The following is a 19,694-nucleotide window of genomic DNA, read 5'->3' as shown; positions in this document are numbered from 1 at the left end:
TTTTCCCAAACATAATCACATTTTTGCTGCAACGTTTGTGTAATATATTCAGGAAAGCAAGGAAGCCAAATCTTAGCAGGGAGAGGATGTTTTTAATATCCAAAAAGGCAGATTTATTTTTTGCCACTAGAGGGAGGGGTTTTACTCACACACAGAGCAATAATATGCAGCCATAAAACACTGATGAGGCAGCTCAGTGAATACTTATGAAGGCTTCTAAGTTGGATTCACTCTCACAACCTTCAAAATGCCCCTCTCTCTAGTTTATAGTCCATGTATAATGACACATCCCGAGCACCGATGGCAGAATTACCAGCGTCTCAAACTCAAGCATTCATTCGCCATGGGTTCCTCAAGCCTTTCACATTCCTCTATCCATCAATGATGTGGAAAAAAAGGGAAAAACGTCAGCTCCTCCATTTAATATTGTTTGTTTTGTTGTTTGTCAACACAACAGAGGAGATGTGCTTTTCTAAAGCGGGGTGTTAAAGAGGCACCCCCGGAGAAAGAATACACACAGGGTTGCCATGGAGCCCCATTGATGTGCAAATGTTTTCATTTAAATATTTTTAAGAGGATCAGCTCAGATTACGCCAAAGTTTGACAGAGATAATTCGATGGCTTGTGTAGCAGCTTTGTTTGCCGAGACCATCATTCAGGGCACGTCAGACCACCTTCACACGCCGTGCAGCCCTTTTAATGAAGTTTACTTTAAGTGGAAGGCCAAAGCTGCTACTGTGCAAAGGGAAGTCTGGAGTGGAGTGTGTTTTTGTTGTTGTTGTTGTTTTTTAAAGAGTTTTATATCTTTGCTTGGACAGAGGTAGGTGGCTAGATGACTGCAGTTAAAATTGCAGCATTTTTTTGTACACAATGAAAACATGTACACACACTTACAAATAACACCAAAAAACGTTCATAATTACATTTAAGATTACATTTATATATATATTTTTTGTTTTGTTTTTCATTATAAATAAATGCACCATGGCGACCCCCCCAGTATTTGGGACAGGGGAGAGTAGCTTAAATATTTATGCCTAAGCCTCTGGAGGCCAACTATTAGTAGTAAAATGTTTTACTTTTTGGGGCTGTCACTCTGCTCCTGCTCCTATTAACAACAGGACTGACAGGGACCTCTGGGTCAAACACTTTGAGGCAACAAAAGGCGCTGATGAAATCACTCAGCGAGACCCAAATTACTTCTGTGTCATTGCTGAACAATATTTTCTCCCCAAAGCATTCCTTCTCCTGTTAAAGCCATGACCCCATCCTCTGCATATGGAAAAGGGCTGTTTGTCTATAACACTGGGGAATGGAGATGAGGAGAAGTTCATGGACAATGTTCACGGCTCTGTTGGCCTCCCCCACCCCGCTTTCCCGAGTCCCAACTGACGGCAAAGATCTCCTCCCTCTGTTTTGTTGTGCTTTGTGAAAAAAGTTGATAAAAACAGGTTGTAAATGGAGATGGGCATTTGGAAATGAACATGTTGGGGTGGAGCAGTGGAGCGGGAAATCCAAATATACAAGACCTCATTGAAAAAAAAAAAAGAAAAAAAAAACTGGCAAAAGCAAAGTGAGTGAGGCACTGACAATGTTTTGTGTGTGTGTGTGTGTGTGTGTGTGTGTGTGTGTGTGTGTGTGTGTGTGTGTGTGTGTGTGTGTGTGTCTGATATTCCAAAATAATAACCAACACAAATATTAAAATTGGCTTCAGAGTTAGAGTTTTTATTTACTTTTGATAAATTATTGTTGGCATATAATAAGGAATAATTATCATTTAATTATTTAATAAAGTTTTCTGCTTTCAAAAATATCTGATTGAAAAAAAGACAATACTGCAGAGGACAAAGAAGTGAACACATCAATGTTATTGTCAAATATATTTTAGATGGGGCTATTGTTTTAAATTTCTGTCATATCTGAAAAAAACAATTGAAGTAATTGATACATACGAAAGAACTCAAATAAATACACAAATTATGTATCATAAAGTGGATTAACCCAAGAATTCAGAGATAAACACATAAAAAGCAACTGACAGGCTTAGAAACTCAAGAAACCAGTTGAAATCTGTCAGTGTTTAGAAAACTGCCCTGATACTAATTTGGTGCAAATTAATATCAACTAATCTGGTCCGATCTGGTTTACAGCAAGAAGGTTTCTCGCTACTAAGATATTATACAAACATGTAAGAATAGGAGAAAACAAATAACTCTAAGAGCTCCAAAACCTATTGTTAAAACTAACGACATTGGTTACAGGCTTTTTTCTACATTTCCTAAGACTTCAGCCACACTGTTGTTCCGAGTAAAACAATTAATCCAAAGAGCTGTCAACCAGTGAAGGAACTCTGATCTTCAAAAACTCCTGCAAGTAAAGATTTCCCATAAAGACAAAAAGCAACTCGCTGAACTGGAATTGCTGCTGCAATTACTGCACAAAACTCCACTGCTGAAGAAAAAAAAAACATGTCAAAGCTTGTTTAAAGTTTGAGGCAGGACATTTAGAGAAGATTGGGTGAAAGCAAAATTAGAACTCTCAACTGCTTATATAGAAATAAAATAAAGTCTGTCACCCAACTTGAACCCAAATTGAAAATCATGGGAAAAATCTAAGCATGAGAGTGAATTGAAGATTCTTGTATGAAAGAATAGTTCAGAACCTCACCTCATCTGAGCCAGTCTCACTTTCCTTTATCAAAAAAGAAAGTTCTAGTCTTAAAAATAGACAGGGTGTCTTTCTCATAGACTGAAACTGGGAGCTGGTTCAACAAGAGAGCAGCTCAATCCTCTCCTGTTGTGTGTTTCCCAGCACTGGTCATGTAGGCACACTGCCCTGCATGTTTTAGGTATTTTCTTGCTTCAGTCCAGCTAATTTCCATTGATGACTGATCAACAGGTGTTTGTTGAACTGCAATCAGATGAATCAGGCACATTAAAGCATACATTAAAGCATTGTAGAAGCCCCCAGTTAACCTGCAGTCTGAGAGCAAAGTGCTCTGTTAGGACTTTTTAATAGCAGATCATTACAACAGCTCAACCTTAAAAAAAACAAATATGGGGACCAGCTTTTCACCTTCTCTCCTGGACAGGATATTTTTACTAATGGAAATAGTGCAAAATAAAAGAAGGGAAATCCTATAAACCTGTTTATTATTGGAATCAAATGACATGTCCTCATCCAATATTTTATTGTCAGAGGCCAACATAATTCCATCCATATCAAATAATTGACTAAGCAGTTTATTTTTCAAAGGGTCTAGTGAAAATCTTTACCTCCATTTTTTTTTGCAGCTGTATGTAAAAACACCTAAACTTTGTTTTCATAAATCTATGAAATAACAATAAAAGTGACACAATTGGATGAGCTCAAACAGCATCGGAAAGGTCTGGTCAGGCTGTTTCAAATCCCCTCTCAGCCCCAAGTGGGTGGTCCTTTTATTGTGGGTAGCTGTGCAGTCGCCAGGCATTTCCACGGATGGCTTTTTCTTTTCCTTTTTTTTTGCATCCAGAAGGAGGAGGACTGCTTCTGCAGACGCAACAGTCACCATCCCAAGCTTACATCCACAAGAATTAGATTCATGCTACACTGACTTTATTTAAGCTAAGAGTTCTGGCACAGAGAGCATTAATTGACAGCCAGTTCTGTGGCTCTTTTTCCCTCCGGATTAAAGGATGATTCAGGAGAGGAAGGCAGAATGGACTCAGAAAGAATTCATTCAAGGAGAAAGAAGTGTTTTTTTAAAGCAGTAACTGAGACTTGGAAAGGTTGCCAAATACGATTTAACACTTTGGACATACGTAGAGTTTGGCAGGTAGATATGTTGTTGCTTGTCCACCTCCAAGATTCCACTTCCCTTCTTTTGTTCTGCATGCCCCAAAAAATCCACCACTGTATACATAAATGCATTAGCACTGTCATCTTCCTTTCTTACAAATAAAGCATGCCAAATTATCCAAAATACAACCAGTCAAAAAAAAAAATTTAAATTCAACAAAAAAAATTCATATTTTTTATGCTTATTGCATTTTTAGAAAATGGTATAATCAACCTTATTATTAACATCCTGTGAATGTTAGTATCACAAACATCAATGAATTTGTTTGGGACTTTAATATATAGACCAACACAAAGTGTTGCATGACTGTGAAGTGAAAGAATAATGATATATATTTCTGTTTTTTTTTTTTGTGTGTTTTTTATAAAATCTAAAATATGTAACTTGTATTTGGGTTAGGATTTTTATTCTGACAGCACTAAAATGAAAAGTTAAAGTGGTAAACATCCTCCAACAAGGCACTCATTTGTCTTACTTTTTGTTTTTACTAAAATGCAGCTAGTTGTTTTCAGTTGTGAGCAAAGACCACTTCCTTACGCATTAGGAAAGAGAATAACTCTGATGCTGCAACAGAGATTGACGTTTACATAGTTTTAGGCCACTTTTTACCCTGACAGTAAATATTTGAGCGCCACCCAGGCATGGGAATAAAAAGCGACGAATCAGCCTTCGAGCCAAACACATAAGAACTGTTTAAGCTGGCCCTACAAGTCATACATCTGAATGATTTCAAAGAAACCTCCAATTAAAAGCTACAAACATGTCTTTGGAATGCGAACTAACACAATTAAAAGTCCTTCATGAGTGTATTAGAGGAATAAGTTGTGAATTAGCACTTTGAATACACAAGGCTGTTTTTATTCCCAAACCCATTCACTGATTCAAGAAGCAAAAGGAGGTGGAAGGGGCTGGGGGATCTTTTTGAAGTCAGTCAGTACTCTTTCTCCCCCCACCTCCCCTTCTCTCTTCAGGCAAAAGAAGATTGAGTCAGCCTAATCTGCTCCTTGTACATTTGAATGTCTTCTGCAAAGAGCTCATCCTGGCTTGCTTGATAAAGGCCCAGGTGCAGAGACAGTGGCTGTGCCTAACTTTGTCTCTGTGGGGGCTGTAAATCACACGGAGAAGCCCATCCTTTGAAGATTGTTAAGGCTGATTTGTGGCCGTGAGGGCGAGCCCTTTTCCAGCCCAGCACAATGCTCTCAACCAACCAAGGAGGATGCCAGAAGGAGGCAGGACTCATAACTTGCTGATATGCTCGAGGGCCCTTAATAAGGCTGCACAACACACACTTCATGCAGCAAGAAGAACTCCTCAATGTGCCAAAGGTCAAGTGGAGTCAGACTCGGGTGAAACCGTTGGGGTTTTCAGACACAACTTTAAAAAATCAGATTCGAAGAGAAAGCAAGTGTTGACAAGAGCTAATGTTAACAAATCTGTCTTTTGGACATGTCAAACACAATCTGTAAGAGCTGCAGTACAAAAAAAAGCTATAAATTTTACACTGACCTAGCAGTTCACCAAACACTGTATTACAAGAAAACCATGTACCTGCAAAGTCCAAAGTTTTTGGTTATTTAAAAACAAGTCAGATTCAATGTCAGATTGCTTATTTTTCAAAAATTCTCTTGTCATATAAGTGAAATTCTTTGAAAGATGTATGCCAATATTCTGCTCAGTCGTCCCTGCCTTTCATTTGTCCGCTACAGTGCCATCTAATGATGCCAGAGAAAAGAAATTAGCCAGCCGTTGCACGCTCCCTTTGAGAGAGTCATTAAGGTGGCCAATGCACGGCTAAGGCTGAGCCCTGTGAAGCTCTCTGTGACACACAGGCTTGCATGCCTCTGTTTGTTATTTAGATCCTTATTTACACTTGTTGTGAGAGAAAGAGGCTGGGAGCACAGCAGTGGCTTCCTCGACCGGGTTGGATAACAATTAGCCGCGGGGAGCAGCACAGCAAGGCGTTTAGCCTCAGCCCCCGCCCCGTCGGGAGAAGAAGTGCATCGAGAAGTTTTATGAGAAACTTTCAAACTGCACTGTACTGTGCTCTGCATAAAATGTTAGTACCTATTGAGCTGTTGAGCATTTTGTCATGTGGAAACAACATGCTATTATGTGTTTTATTGGGGTTCAGTATGATTTAGTGCCACAAAGTAGCTTACTGCTGTAAAGTAAAGGGAAAATTATAAAAGGCCTTTCGGTTTTATTTACAAATACAAATCTAAAAAGTGTGGTATACATTTGTATTCAGTAATTTTTAAGTGATGCCATAGATTCCTTTCTAGAATTAGAACTGAATTTTGATTAAGCCATTGTTACACATGAATAGACTTTGATCTGGCTGTGTGTTTAGGGTTATAGTCCCACTAGAAGGTTAAGTTCCACCCAAGTCTCAATCCCATGTCAGCCTCTAACAGGTTTCCTTGCAGGTTTTCATTTACCGTCAACTATCACCCCATGAAGCCTGAGCAACACTCCCACAGCACGAGACTGCCATTCCTGTTTATTATGCTGGGGACTGTGCTTTTTTGCTAATAGTTAAAAAATCAATTTTGGCCTCTTCTGACTACTGTTTACCCCATATTTCTTGTTTTTAATTGTGGCCTATGAAAAACTGCAAATAGGACTTCTTAGGACATTCTTCAAAAACATGCCTATAGCATTATTCCACAAAGTGAGCTTGTACTTCGATACTAATGGCTCTCCTGTCAACAGAATTAACCCACCTGAGTTATTAGAGTGCAACTCTCTTGACTACTTCTCTAACTAATCTTCTTTTTGCCCTCATTAATGTTCTCTGTAGTTACACACAGACACAAATTTAATCTGTTTTGTAATCAATTCCCATTTAAAGGTATTTGGATTTTACAAAGGGTTGTCAGAGTGAAACGGGGCAAATATGCCAATGTTTGACAATTTTGTTTGTAAACTACTGTAAAACCATGTATTATTGTTGTTTCACTTCATAAGTATGTGCTAATTTATTCTTATAATGTGAGAAAATGTGAGCATGTGTGGTAAGAATACTTACGCAAGACGTTATATCGAGGCTATCTCTACCACTGACCTCCATCTGACAGCTCCTGTATTATTCTGGCAAAAGCCTAAAGTTAGATTTCAAGTCTGAAGCAGTGACCTAGGGTGAGGTAGGCCAAAATCTTCAAGTTCTATTGTTAATCCAAAAAGTCAGTAAAACAAAGCAAATCATATTCAAGAAACATGATCTCACTCCTCTTATCTACTGCTCTGTATAACTCACAGAAAAGTAAGATGGAGGCAGCACGCCAGAAAGTGATGTTCATTTGAGGTTTGGGAAAGTGCTGGCCTGGCTCTTTCATCGCATTTCATCATTCTGTGCTTTGGCTAATGAATGTAATGAGATCCAAAAAAAGCAACAAATGAAGAGAACTCCATGTTTTCTCTACATCATCACTAAAATTTCGACCTAAATTGGATCTACCCGGTGCATAATTTGGAAAAGATTAACTTGATAGTAGATAATACAAGCTTTTTGAACTATTAAGGTCCTTGTATGATTTTCTTTCAGAAACACAAGAAAATTTATTGGCAAGTAGCACACAATTCATAGTGTTATCAGTGCACTATGATTGACTATCACTGTGACTAATTATTGAATTGATATCCTGACAGTTAATTCAATGATCTGTGTAACAATGATAGAGCTGTTTTGCTCTAGGATTTATCAGTATCGTGAATCAAAATAATCTATTTTATTATGCATGAAAAATCAATCTGCATGAGTTTTCTAAAGTTTTCCAAACTGGAAACTGTTTTCAAAATATTCAGATAAACATCTTGCAGCTATAATCCTGAAGAATTAGCAGAACTGTTGTCATTTTAAAAATAATATTCAAAATAAATTTCTCACAAATTTCTGGACTTTCCATCCAGGAGCATTAGATTGGTGATGAAGTCTGCAACTTATCAATTGATAAAGGGTACATAGGGATATCATTCTAACTGATAACAGTGTGCATCTCTTTCTAACTGTTTTTTGATTTTTGTTTGTTTGTTTTTTTTTTTGCCAACTTTCTGTAGAAGTCAGGGAGCATGTTCAGAGGTATCGGCAGTTGTGTGCTACATGCCTCTGATTCCGGCCAGTTATTGACTTCCTGAGATTTGAATTAATTACTTGCTTCACAAGAGAAGCTGGATTGCAGTGGTACCCCCTAAGAAGTCCACTCATTCTTTGGGAAACAGCCCCATGGACTTGCAGATGGTTTCACTGAGATGTGCTTTTCCCAGAGAGAACAATTACACAGGGGATTGTGGAGGCTGGCATAAACCTGCAGCACACAGTCTCCATTCTGAACATTTCAAAACAGCCATAGGGGAGGTGTGTGACTTAACATAAATTAGACCACCAGGGAATGGGAGATGTGAAGTGGTGGAAGGGAAGTATTGCAGACAAATGTGCTGCATTGAGAGTTTCTGCACCACAGAAGAAAGAAAATTACAATGTGACATCTTGCAATTATATTTAAAAATTCTAATTAAAGCAGTTTAATGTTGGACAAATATAATCACAGCAACCTTATCTGCTGACATATTCTAATTTCCTTCCAAATCCAGTTATGTCTGTTTAAGCACCATGTAAAGAAAGAAATGATAAGAGCAATTAATGATGTTAAGAGACAATTCCGGTTGGTGATGTCTGAAAGGGATTAGCTGCGCGCCGGGTTTGAATCATGCTTGCTTACAATCGGCTCAGGCCCCTTGCGTTTGGTCTCTGTCTGCACCAAAGAGCGTACTTCAGCTGGGAAGGGGTATCCAGGAATGCAGGGGTTACCAGTGGCTGCTAATTAACCTCGCATTGTGCTCAGTGACAAAGAAACAAAAGGAACAAAGTGGAATTTCAATGCAGCAGATTATCACAATTACAATGAGCATGGCACTGGATCATGCACTTAATAGGGATTTTCACACCGGCCATGACAACATGAGATTGGATCAAAGACAAATGGAGTTACATTAACAAAACAATGTGGTCTTGTCATGCAACAAGCTGCCCCATCTGCGCTTTTTCGGGGGCTCCACGTGCACAGCATCAACGGGCTCCTTGCGCCTAGATGCTCGCTCCTCCTCAGCAGCTTCTGCAACACTGGATTTGATTGTGAAAACTTTATTGCAGCTTTGTTCTGCTAGAGAGGAGATAGCATCCTTCTTTAAAACACACGGAGACAAAGAGGAAGTGGGCTGTGTGTTCTTTGCCGGTTATTGTTGTCTCTGTTTCTGTCCCACCGGCTGAATGGCAATTACCACTGACTTCCTATGCAGCGCGGAGCCCGGGCCCCTCCGAGGGTGCCCTGACCCTGTGGTGTCCAGAGGGAAGAGAAGGGAGCTGTCAAAACTTACACGTCTCCGCAGTCCCTTGGGGAGTTCTCTTCCAGCTGCTGCCCTACGGGGGCTTTGCTGCACACTCCTGCTAATCAGCTCCATTTCATCTCTGGAAGGCCTCTGAGAGCATGCAGGCCCTTTTTCTCACCTCTGTTACCCACCACACCTTTGAAGTCTCACTGCAAGTGTTAGTTTATGGCTGGAGAGGGTCCGATAAGATCCCAAAGAAGGTGATGAATCAGCTTTCTGTCTCATGTTCAAAAAGCGGGAATACAAGGCTGCTAAAAACCTACAGAATCAGTTACAGTTCTAACACCTGACAGCTAAAGCACTCGACAAGCAAAACATTGCTGTGTAAAAACTGTTAAGTAGTTTCATTAAAGTCTCTTATTTGGACATTTGGATGGGACTATCACGACAGTGTATGGCGTAAGCAAGTGTTTGCTCCTGAGGCAATTCTTTGAAAATATAATGAATGAATGAAAGTCAAAACGTTCAGCACCTTTACTTAAACTGACAAGCTGCAACAGCGCAGTCACCTTTGGCACTCTTCCCACACCCTTCACAGGCATGTCAGACTGAAATCAAGATATTACATTTTAATTAAACAAACATTAACAATGTCTAGTAAAAAAAAAAAAAATGGAAAAAAATAACTTGATTAGCAGTCAGGAGGTTCAGCTCAATGCTGACGTCATTCATTCCCCAAATTTCACTGACATGCAAATGCCGTTTTGCACATCAGTGCAAATTTTCCTACCCAAAAGGATATTTAAAATTTTGTGATATCTCAAAAACAAATTGATGTGTTTTAGACTTAAACAAAATGGTGAATAATTGTAAAGTTAAAGGACAGTGATTTATGGTTTTGAACAATTTTATAGCTAAAGGGCGAGAGTTATATACTTTCCTGGCACATCATGCCATTTTATAGCACAATCAAGTAACTACCTTATGTTCTTCTAAAATTGTGGTATATATCAAACATAATTTTAAAGTTATTTGACTTTGCAATTTAATGCTTAGAAATTGGCCTATGTCTCTTTATGAAGCTCCTACTCATTCTGACACTCCACCTTTAGTGAATGAGAACAATAGCGCTCCTCTATCATGGGGTTTACAGTCATTTTTAGGTGAATCTGACTTAGAAATAGTTCATGTGATGAGCTCAGCAGAACCACAGTTTCACCAAGTGTTGGCTAAATGCTGCTGCTGCTGCTAGTCTGGAGGTACTGAGTGATTTAGGTGCAGGGTAGAGGTGTTCTGTGAAGGAAACTTGGCTAGACACTGCAGCTTCAAGGAGGAGCTTTGTGGAAATAGGTGGCAGTTTGGGTGACTAAGTGCTTAGGCACCACTGAATTACTGCCACTGAAAATTCAAAGATTTCTAAAACTGATGAGGGAATAGAATTATAACATAATAGAAAGCTCAATAAAAATAGGCCACTTTAAAATCTTCCATTTGTTTGTATTGATCCCGATGTTGGGGACACATGCACATAAAGCATGCTCTTATCAGATGAACCAAAAAGCAGAACAGTTTGACGCAGAGGTGGCAGCACCATGTTGTGGTAATGCGTGTTTTCAGCAGAAAGAGGATAGCTTGTCAGACATGATGGGGAGGATGGATCTAAATGCAGGACAGTCCTGTGGGAAAACCTGTCAGACACTGCAAAGGAGAACTCATTTCATTTTCCTGTAGCTCCACAGTCACGCACTGTTTTCTGTTGTTACAAAATGTTACAAAGCTTAAGCGGTATGACTGTTTTGCAAGGCACTGTATGTTGATCAGATATAAATACTGGAAGTTGGAGGTGTCAGGACTGGAGCCTGGGGCAAGATGAATGGTTTCTGTTAGATGTCTGCCCTTTACCTTGTCTCAACCTGCCCACACTTTCACACTCAGGCAATAACAAAAGATCCAGTCTGCATAGAGAAGGTGAAGTTGAGGCCATTAGTCAACCGCAAAAGAAAATCACATAAAGTTTTTTATTAGTAGTAGTACCTTTAACTTTATTTACAGAGATAAAAACCACAGATTCCAAGTACATCTCATATATGTTTTGCCTTCTCAGACACTTGACATTTTAACAAACAGAAAACAGCTAATGTTCACACGCTTGAAAACTTTGAATCTACAGTTATGTTAAAAATGTGTCTCCTCCAAACACTCTTACATTTTCTGCCACACTCTCTCAGAACTACATTTTTCTTGTGACACCAACATCTTTTAGTGCACTTAAAAAAAACGTCCACCGTTTGCTGCACAGGGACAGAGTGGAAAACATATTCTCTCCAATTTTTTTGTTCTTTTGCAAATGAATGGAAATGTAGGTTAAAATATGTTCAAATTTACGGCGCTAAGAAGTTTCTCTCCACTTTATAAACCACGATCTACTGCCTGCTGTAACGTCGCGGGGGGACACTGTTTGCCGCAGCTCAGTGGAATTTCACCGCTGCCACCCGCTGACATAATTTGTTTCACAGTCACCACCCAGAAGCATGAATCAGATGTTGACACTCTAATTTCATGCACACATGGGTGTTTGGCTGAGCCGGTTGTAGATGCAGCAGCACCCTCCCTCCCTCCATGTCTCTTTCCCTCTGGCTGCCCGCACCATACCTGCCCTTTGCCCTCAGTCACAGCCAGGCGGCTTATATACCCTGGGCAGCCACACATTATCACTGATGATTTAAGCTTTTAGTGCCATAATGATGATGTGCACTGTGACATCTGAAGAGAAAGCTGAAATATTATTCTCACTACAAAAAGTCATAGTCAGCCTTATAATCTATTTGAGATTAGCTGCATGTGGACTTAGAGGCTTAAAGGGAAAATAGCATCCTTCCCACTAATCAATGAAGCCCACAGGTTGCTCTGTTTACCACTTAAATAAATCTGTTTACCATCGTCCGCTACTCCATCTGAAAATATTTGCTTTACTGTGTTGTTTTTGCTGAGGAAAAGCGCTCACATGATGTGATAAAATAAAGCCACAAGCCATGTTTCAAAATGTCAAGGGCTTGTCTGGGATTGGCACATTTGCAGAGTATGATTAATGCAAGTTTTGTCTATTCCTGATTATTTTTCCTCTAGAAGTTGGCGCTGACAAGCTGCTGTGGGAAAGAGAGCGAAGGATGAGCTGCACTTTGTGGTGTTTGTCCTCATTCTGTCATGTCAAAGAAGGCAGAGGAAACTATCTTTGGTGAAAGTGACCAGCTGTATGCGGCAGACGTGGACATAAATGCCAAAAGAAAAGAGGGGGCAATTGGCAATATTGTTTACCTCTCAACAAATGTGACAGGCTCTCCTGCGACTGAACATAAATCCTGGAGATAAACACAGAGTGGAAGTTGTTTGTGTACAGAGTGGAGCCAGGTAGCGGCAGGGTTTGCTGAGATGCTTGCTTACTCGTGACAAACAGTAAACACACTGTAAATAACAGTACCCTGTCCGCATCAGTTCCTCACTTGGGGTTAAGTTGAGTTTATTGCAGAGGCCAGTGCCTGCATGCATTAGGCAAATCATAAATTATATATACTAATTACCTTGGGCCCACATTTAATGAATTATTTTAATTAAACTACAACATAGGCTTTCATTTTTTTGTGCATGTGGTCTATATTTCATCCCCTGCCTGAGATGACCTTCTTCTTTGTCTAAGTGGAACACAGTTGAAAGAACAAGGACAGCGCCGTCTTAGATTGTACAGCTATGTTCATACCAATGACTGAAGTGAGTGAAATGGTAAAAAAAAAAAAGAGCAAAGGAAAAGAGGGGGAAAAAAAGAAATAAATTACAAATTGTGGACTAATTTTGGATTTGCATTTTTAAGCATTTTTATTTTAAGCATTTTTATTATTATTGTATTATTTATTTCAAGAACATTCATCATTTATTTACTTATTTGTGTATTGTAATTTGATTGATTTTACACTTTTAGCATATTTTAATCTGTGTTTCTTCTTTTATTGGTAATAACATTAAAATCAGCACAAACAAGCACTCTGTTTATTTCCTCGGGTTGTTTCTTTCCCTAAAGCATAAACCAAAACCTGTTTTAAGATGAAATATGCAAATTTTGAATTAATGTAATTTTTTTTAATTAGATGAAACCTTCGAGTTATTTATTTATTTATTTATTTTACAAATGGTATTAAGGAATGAGTTTACAAAGACGTTAATACACCTGCTATTATTTACATGTTTGTTTATTATTGCACAACAGATCATTCTTTCCCTACAAGAAAAAAAAAAGTCACTAAAGAAGAACAAAAACAAAATATATATGTCACACTAAATTAAATTAAAATAATATTTTTTGTGTGTTTTTCTGCCAACATTTGTTTTAGCAATTATTCTTTTTCATCTGGCCAATTAATAACGCATTTTAAAGATTGTTTTGTGTTGCGATTCTAACGACAATCTGAAAAGATTTCCATAATGATTTACTATTACGCTGTGAAAAAAAATAGGATCATGAGGGCATTTATTTATCCAGAGTCAGAATTAAAGGTACAAACACAAATGCACAAAGTAAAGGAGGGGGTAAAAAAAAGAAGAACACTGTTGTACAAACAGTCCACGGGGGGAGGGGTGGATTTAAATTCCAAAAGGGTCTCGGCAGCTCGTTTCCTAGTTCCCCAGTCAGAAATGTTTTTGTGAAAGAAGAAAAAAAATTCAGCCTTTTTGTCTTGCTGAAAAAAAGGCTAAATCTACATTGGTGGCCCAGTCGAAGTTTACAATTCTTTGCACTTTCAATACAAGTGAATGAGGGCGAATGAAGTGGCCCGAGACCCTTTATTTGATCTGGGTAGCATAAAGTGACGGAATTCTAATGTATTTGTTTAATGCTCCGATAGAGCCTGTTGCTTATTTAACCCCCCCACCCCACTTTTTTCAATAAATATAGAAATCGATTTTAAATCTCTCAAAATTGAAATAACATCCGTTAAGGTGTTGCTGATATTTTCGTCGTCATATCTGTTGACCTGTTGAGTTAAACACCCGAAATAAGAAAAAAAAGAAAAAAAAAAGAGAGAAATATAAATTTTTATGTTCAATAATGGGAGATTCATTCATTTAAATATTGAGTCGACTTCGGTAATATTAGTCACAAAAGAAAGAATGTTTGTTTGCATGCTGCGTGCGAAAGTCTTTTAAATGTTTATTGTGAAACCCAACAGCGTTTGGCTCGGCTTGATGAATGATGCCGGTTGTCTGCGCGGTGAGCAGAGCGTTTCAGCTCCTTGCATCCTAATCGACTGCACAAGCTTCACCGAACTGAAGGCTTTCCTGCTTTTCACAATTATTATTATTATTATAAAATGACAAAATTGTGTAATAATGATAATAATAATAATAATAATAATAATAATAATAATAATAATAATAATAATAATAATAATAATAATAATAATAATAATAATAATAATAATAATAATAATAATAATAATAATAATTTCTAGCTTTTTTGGATTAAACCTTCAGAAACGATTGTGATTGTTTACTTCATTTTTAATGAGAAAATAATTTGATGACCATTTCCCCCAATTAATCGGAGACTGTTTGCACACTTTTCCAAAGCACGCATGCTTGCAAAATAAAATGAAAATAATAAAATAAAATAAAAATCTGGGGAAATAACTAGAGTCTGAGTGAAACAAAAGGACAAAAAATAAAAAAGCAACATCGATAACAACACCAACAGGAACAGTACAAATTCAGGAACGCATGCTTCACCTTAAAAAAATTACAAATTTTACAGTATCTGATAAACATGGTCACCACGGCTTTTAAATTAAATGCTTCACAGAACTTTGTTTTTTTTTCTCCTGTAAAATAGATATTTAAAACGTAAAACTAAAAAAAGTGCATTTTACAACAAATGTTCACATCTTGCATTTTTGAGGACGACAATATCTACCTTTCAGTTTTTTTGGAAACATTTCGTAACTCACTTTTACCTTTCTGTCTTATCTTTTTTTTAAGGGATGGTGTATGAACGGATCTAAATACTACTCCTGTTTGGGTTTACCTTTAACCATCATTCCGGCGTTAAAAGCAAACAAAAATTTGTTTTTTTCTTTGCAAAATTATTGAAATTATGATGGTCCCACGGAAACGGTGCAAAAGTTCAAATCAGAGTTCTTGTCAAAAAAAAAAAAACAACAAACCAACAAACAAAAGCACCCCGACCCCTGTTCACCTCTGCTGTGGCCCCCATCATCAACACTTACATATCACAACAAACTGAAAAATAGAACTATCAAATAATTTATATGTTCAAGAGCAATAGTTCGTGTGCAGTTCTGTGCTAAACTAGACACGATTTAAAGCGACACATTCAACACATATACACAAATAAGTCGATATGCAACCTCAACTCGCCTTGATAGTGTCCGACTGCAGAAAATATAAACTTTGGGTTTTGGTAATAACGGGAGTGGGGCCTGGAAAAGTTCGGGCGATCAGTGCACGGCCACGGACTGCAGCGTGGAGGGGCTTGTCAGAGTCTCGCTCGGGGTCGCAGGGCTGCTTTGGCTCGTCGCTGTCTGTGGGGAGGTCGGGCTCAGAGACTGCGGAGAGTTTGATAGGAACGCGGGGATGTGGGGCGGAAGCGCGGAAAAGCCAGTCATGGAGGTCGGGGTGGGCTTGATCGGAACGGGGATGGCCGGTAAGGACTGTCCACCGTGACACAGCGACTTTAAGGGCACCCCGTACGCACTGTAGTCGCTGCTCGTCATGGAGATCGGGGCCGCCGTGTCGATCACGCTGCTGTTGTACATGTGGGGCCAGGCCGTCGTGAGTTGGTTGTGCAACGGGTACCCGGCGGACATGGACTGCATGGTGGAGAACGCCAAGCTGCCGGGGACCTTGTACTCCCGGGCGATGATGTTCTCTATGGCGAACGGGTGCTTGAAGGTGGACGACTGGGATACTCCGAGGTTGTACGATGACATCTGGGGAAGGTGCGTACCTGTGGCCGCCAGGGCGCTCAGTCTCAACTTGGCTTGCTGCTGGAGGTAATGCGCTGCATCTGACTGCTTGGTGGGGCCCAGGTGGTCTGACGCTCCCAGCACCTTGAATCTCTTGCGGCGCCTCAGAAAACTTCCATTCTCGAACATGTCCCCGCAGTTGGGGTGCAGAGCCCAAAAGCTCCCCTTACCCGGCTGGTCAGGGCGCCGAGGGATTTTGATGAAACAGTCGTTAAATGACAGATTGTGTCGGAGAGAGTTCTGCCATCGCTGCGTGTTTTCTCTGTAATAAGGGAACCTATCCATGATGAACTTGTAAATTTCACTGAGGGGCAGCATCTTCTCCGGACAGCTCTGGATTGCCATGGCGGTAAGAGAGATGTAGGAGTAAGGTGGCTTCTGGTCGCTGTACGTGTTTCTCCCCGGACGAGGCATCCTCGATGTTTCGTAAAAACAAAATAAATGGACACAATGAAAATGTTAAAATAGAAAGTTTAGCTTCCCTCGCTTCCTCGATGAAAACTCGATTCTTGTCACGCAAATGACGGCCGAGGAAAGTTTCGGTCTTGGCAAAGCTGGAGTTGCGGTGCGCGTAAAGAAGCCAGTCTCTGAGCGCCTCCGCACTGGAGAAGGACGGTGCGCATTTACGGAGCGTCTTTTCCGGAAAAGCGTCTCAGTCTGTCCCGTCAAGGTTGCGAAATGGACTTCATCTGGGGGTTTCCCTTCGAAGAGACTAGCTGTCGTGCGCCTCCATGGCCTTCCTCTAACCATCTGATAGTTTTATGTAGTGACATGAGCAGAAAAGAACCCCTGTAGAGGCGCTCCATTAATGTGCCACCTCTTTGCTATCACATGACAATTGCTATGGGAGGCGAGGAGGGGAGGGAGGGAGCTGGGAAGGAAGGCATAATCTGGTTTCATTTACACCTATTTACACGGACACCTTGGGCCAATGGAAATCATTTCCATTTGAAGACAGAAAAAGGGGGCGAAAGAGGCTCGGTTACCGGATGGCACTCAGTGTGTGAAGGTATGCGCTCTTCTGCGGACTTAACGCTCCGAATTTAAAATAAAACTAGGCATATTTGGTATGTGACAATTTCTGTTTATTAACCCGTGTTTGTTCGCGTGTTGATGAATGTTGAGACTCAAACTGAAAACGACATTTTGCAATTTTGCTGTAATAAACGCGTAATAAAGTGTGTATTTTTAATATGTTGCCTGCAGTGTTTAGAAAATGCATTTAGTTGGCATAGCAAATGTCTATGTTGCAGACACTGTAAAATAAAATAATTTGCCACGAGTAAGTTTGTTGACTATTAGTTTATCTCAGCTAATTTCACCCAGAGCAGAGGGAAGGACGAATTTGAAAACATCGACACAAAGCAAAGCAGCGCTGTTCAAACTGAAACTTCATGAGGCAATCAGCTCCATTGTGCTTATGTAAAAGAAGATTCAAAAAGTACTTCAGGAATGCAAATAAAACCCTCGAGGATGGTGTGGCGAAAACTGTATAAAATATCCATAAGTCAATTATATGAATGCGAAGCCCCGAAATGGGGAAGCCTATTTTCAACCAAGTTCTATTCAGGCTTTTTTGGCCGTGCAGGGCCACCTTTTTACGCTTGGAGGGTTCGCAATGCCGGGGGACCACACACACGCACATCCAGATTTACTCATAATTTATGCTAATTTCTCCGCCTCTATAAACCCACAGCGCACCCCATCACCAGTCTGATGGATTACGACAAGAATCGCATTGCGGGGGAGCACCGCGCTCTCTGCTTTTACCCAGAAACCTGCAGAGGAGCGTCCTCCGGACTGATTAACGATCTGAAATCATCAGTCAGGACAAATATGTAAAGCAATTCATCTTTAAAAACATTAGAAAAAAAATTACGGACAATACAAATGATATTTGTTTGTTGAGTTTGATCTAAAACCATGTAGCTATGCTTTTTTCTGTTTTACTTCAGCAGACTGGCTTTTAACACCTGTCATTTCACGTTAATGTTCCGCTGAAAAGGTTTTATCCAAAAGGAAGTGGCCTTGTCGCCCTCAGCTCCAACACTGCGGATAATGACCACACTCTGCCGAGTGCCAAACATCTTCTGACATGCAGTGCGCAGGGCGGGCAGTTTATCCACTCCCATTAATTGCAGAGAATTTGTTGGACACGATGAAGGTCCAGTCAGATTAATCAGCGAGTGCACATGTTCTGTGGAAAATTTCTCATTTTAGATCGTGATATTAGTGAGAAATTTGAAGGGCGACACTCCACGCTGTTTTAACTTTATATGTTTACAATTTTATATATTCAGAAATTGTGTCTGCGCGTTGCGAGTTAACCTGCAGCGCTTGTTTTAACCAACCGAGCTACGCAGGCTTTAAGAGCCTTTTTTTTTTTTTTTTTTTTTTTTTTTTGACTCCTCTCACTCTCAAACTCAGTGGCTTTTTGAGCTCCAGGGTTATGGAATATTGTTGGGCCTTTTGTCTCTGTCCAATGCACACACTGAAAATACCACCATGACTCTGAATCTGAATAGGTTTTCTTCCTAACAGCTTCCAAACTCCCGAGTTCAAGCAGCAGTAGATCAAGTCTGCACTATGTTTGGTCATTTGTAGAAACCCGAACAAAGGTTGGGATAAGCCAAATTGCATTGCACTTGTGAACCGTGCCTCGGTCTGAAGTATCCTTTATAGCAGGAGAAGGTGGGGGTTCTGAGGTGGGTTGTGGAGGGGGGGTGCACAAGAACAATTTTGTGTGAGCTTTAAAAAAAAAGAAAAAGGAAAACAAAGGGCACTTTCTGAAACATCTTAAAGTAGAGTAGTGAGGCGTGACATTCCCAGGGTGACGAGACACAAAAGCTGAGGTCATGGGGATGAAAAAGAGAATCAAACAGCCACTTTCACACGTCTGCCCTCCTCTGCTGCGCCGCAGAACACAATAGGAAACAAATGTTGTTAAAAGAGGATCGATGCCATTCATCCTAAAGCAGCGAATGATAGCCAAACAATATTGTCACACTGAATCGAGTTGAGATATGCTGCCACCCAGACCCAAGGAGAGCGAGGAGGAGAGGGACTGCTATTCATGGAAATGATTGGAGGACAAATTTCAGTTCAGAATGATGCAGAAGGTTGTGGGACATGCTTTATTTGTAAATTAGATATCTGGTTAAAATTATGCAACTAATAATAATAATAATAATAATAATAATAATAATAATAATAATAATAATAATAATAATAATAATAATAGATAAAATTGTATATCATATTTTATCTATTTTTAGATAAATATATATATTTAGATTTATATACATACACACACACACACGTCTGTGTGGTGTGTGTGTGTGTGTGTGTGTGTTCCAGGTTGGAAGATGCTGCTCCTGGTTGCTACATAGTCAAACTCCGCGCCAGACTCCAAGCGATAAGCAAACACACTAATGACGGAAATCGTAGAGGCTCACATTTAAATACAACCACTTGGACTCCACGGACATCCGCAGTAAAATGTG

The 19,694-nt window shown here is 39.7% G+C and overlaps 1 protein-coding gene across 1 annotated transcript; it reads right to left on the bottom strand.

The window, feature by feature from the left end:
• Positions 1-14,666: 14,666 nt before the first annotated feature.
• foxb1a (forkhead box B1a) lies at positions 14,667-16,946 on the bottom strand. The gene has a single exon (XM_055038876.1). It carries the CDS (start codon positions 16,603-16,605, stop codon positions 15,664-15,666), a length of 942 nt encoding a protein of 313 aa, XP_054894851.1. The 5' UTR covers positions 16,606-16,946; the 3' UTR covers positions 14,667-15,663.
• Positions 16,947-19,694: the final 2,748 nt, after the last annotated feature.

Source organism: Poeciliopsis prolifica, unplaced genomic scaffold, assembly GCF_027474105.1.
Source record: "Poeciliopsis prolifica strain line A6 unplaced genomic scaffold, Auburn_PproV2 SCAFFOLD001, whole genome shotgun sequence".
Classification (NCBI taxonomy): Eukaryota; Metazoa; Chordata; class Actinopteri; order Cyprinodontiformes; family Poeciliidae; genus Poeciliopsis; species Poeciliopsis prolifica.
Note: the sequence above shows the minus strand (reverse complement) of the source record. Positions and strands in the feature narration are given on the sequence as shown.

Coding starts and splice junctions, on each gene's coding strand:
- foxb1a (XM_055038876.1), bottom strand. CDS start 16,605: ATGCCTCGTCCGGGGAGAAACACGTACAGCGACCAGAAGCCACCTTAC.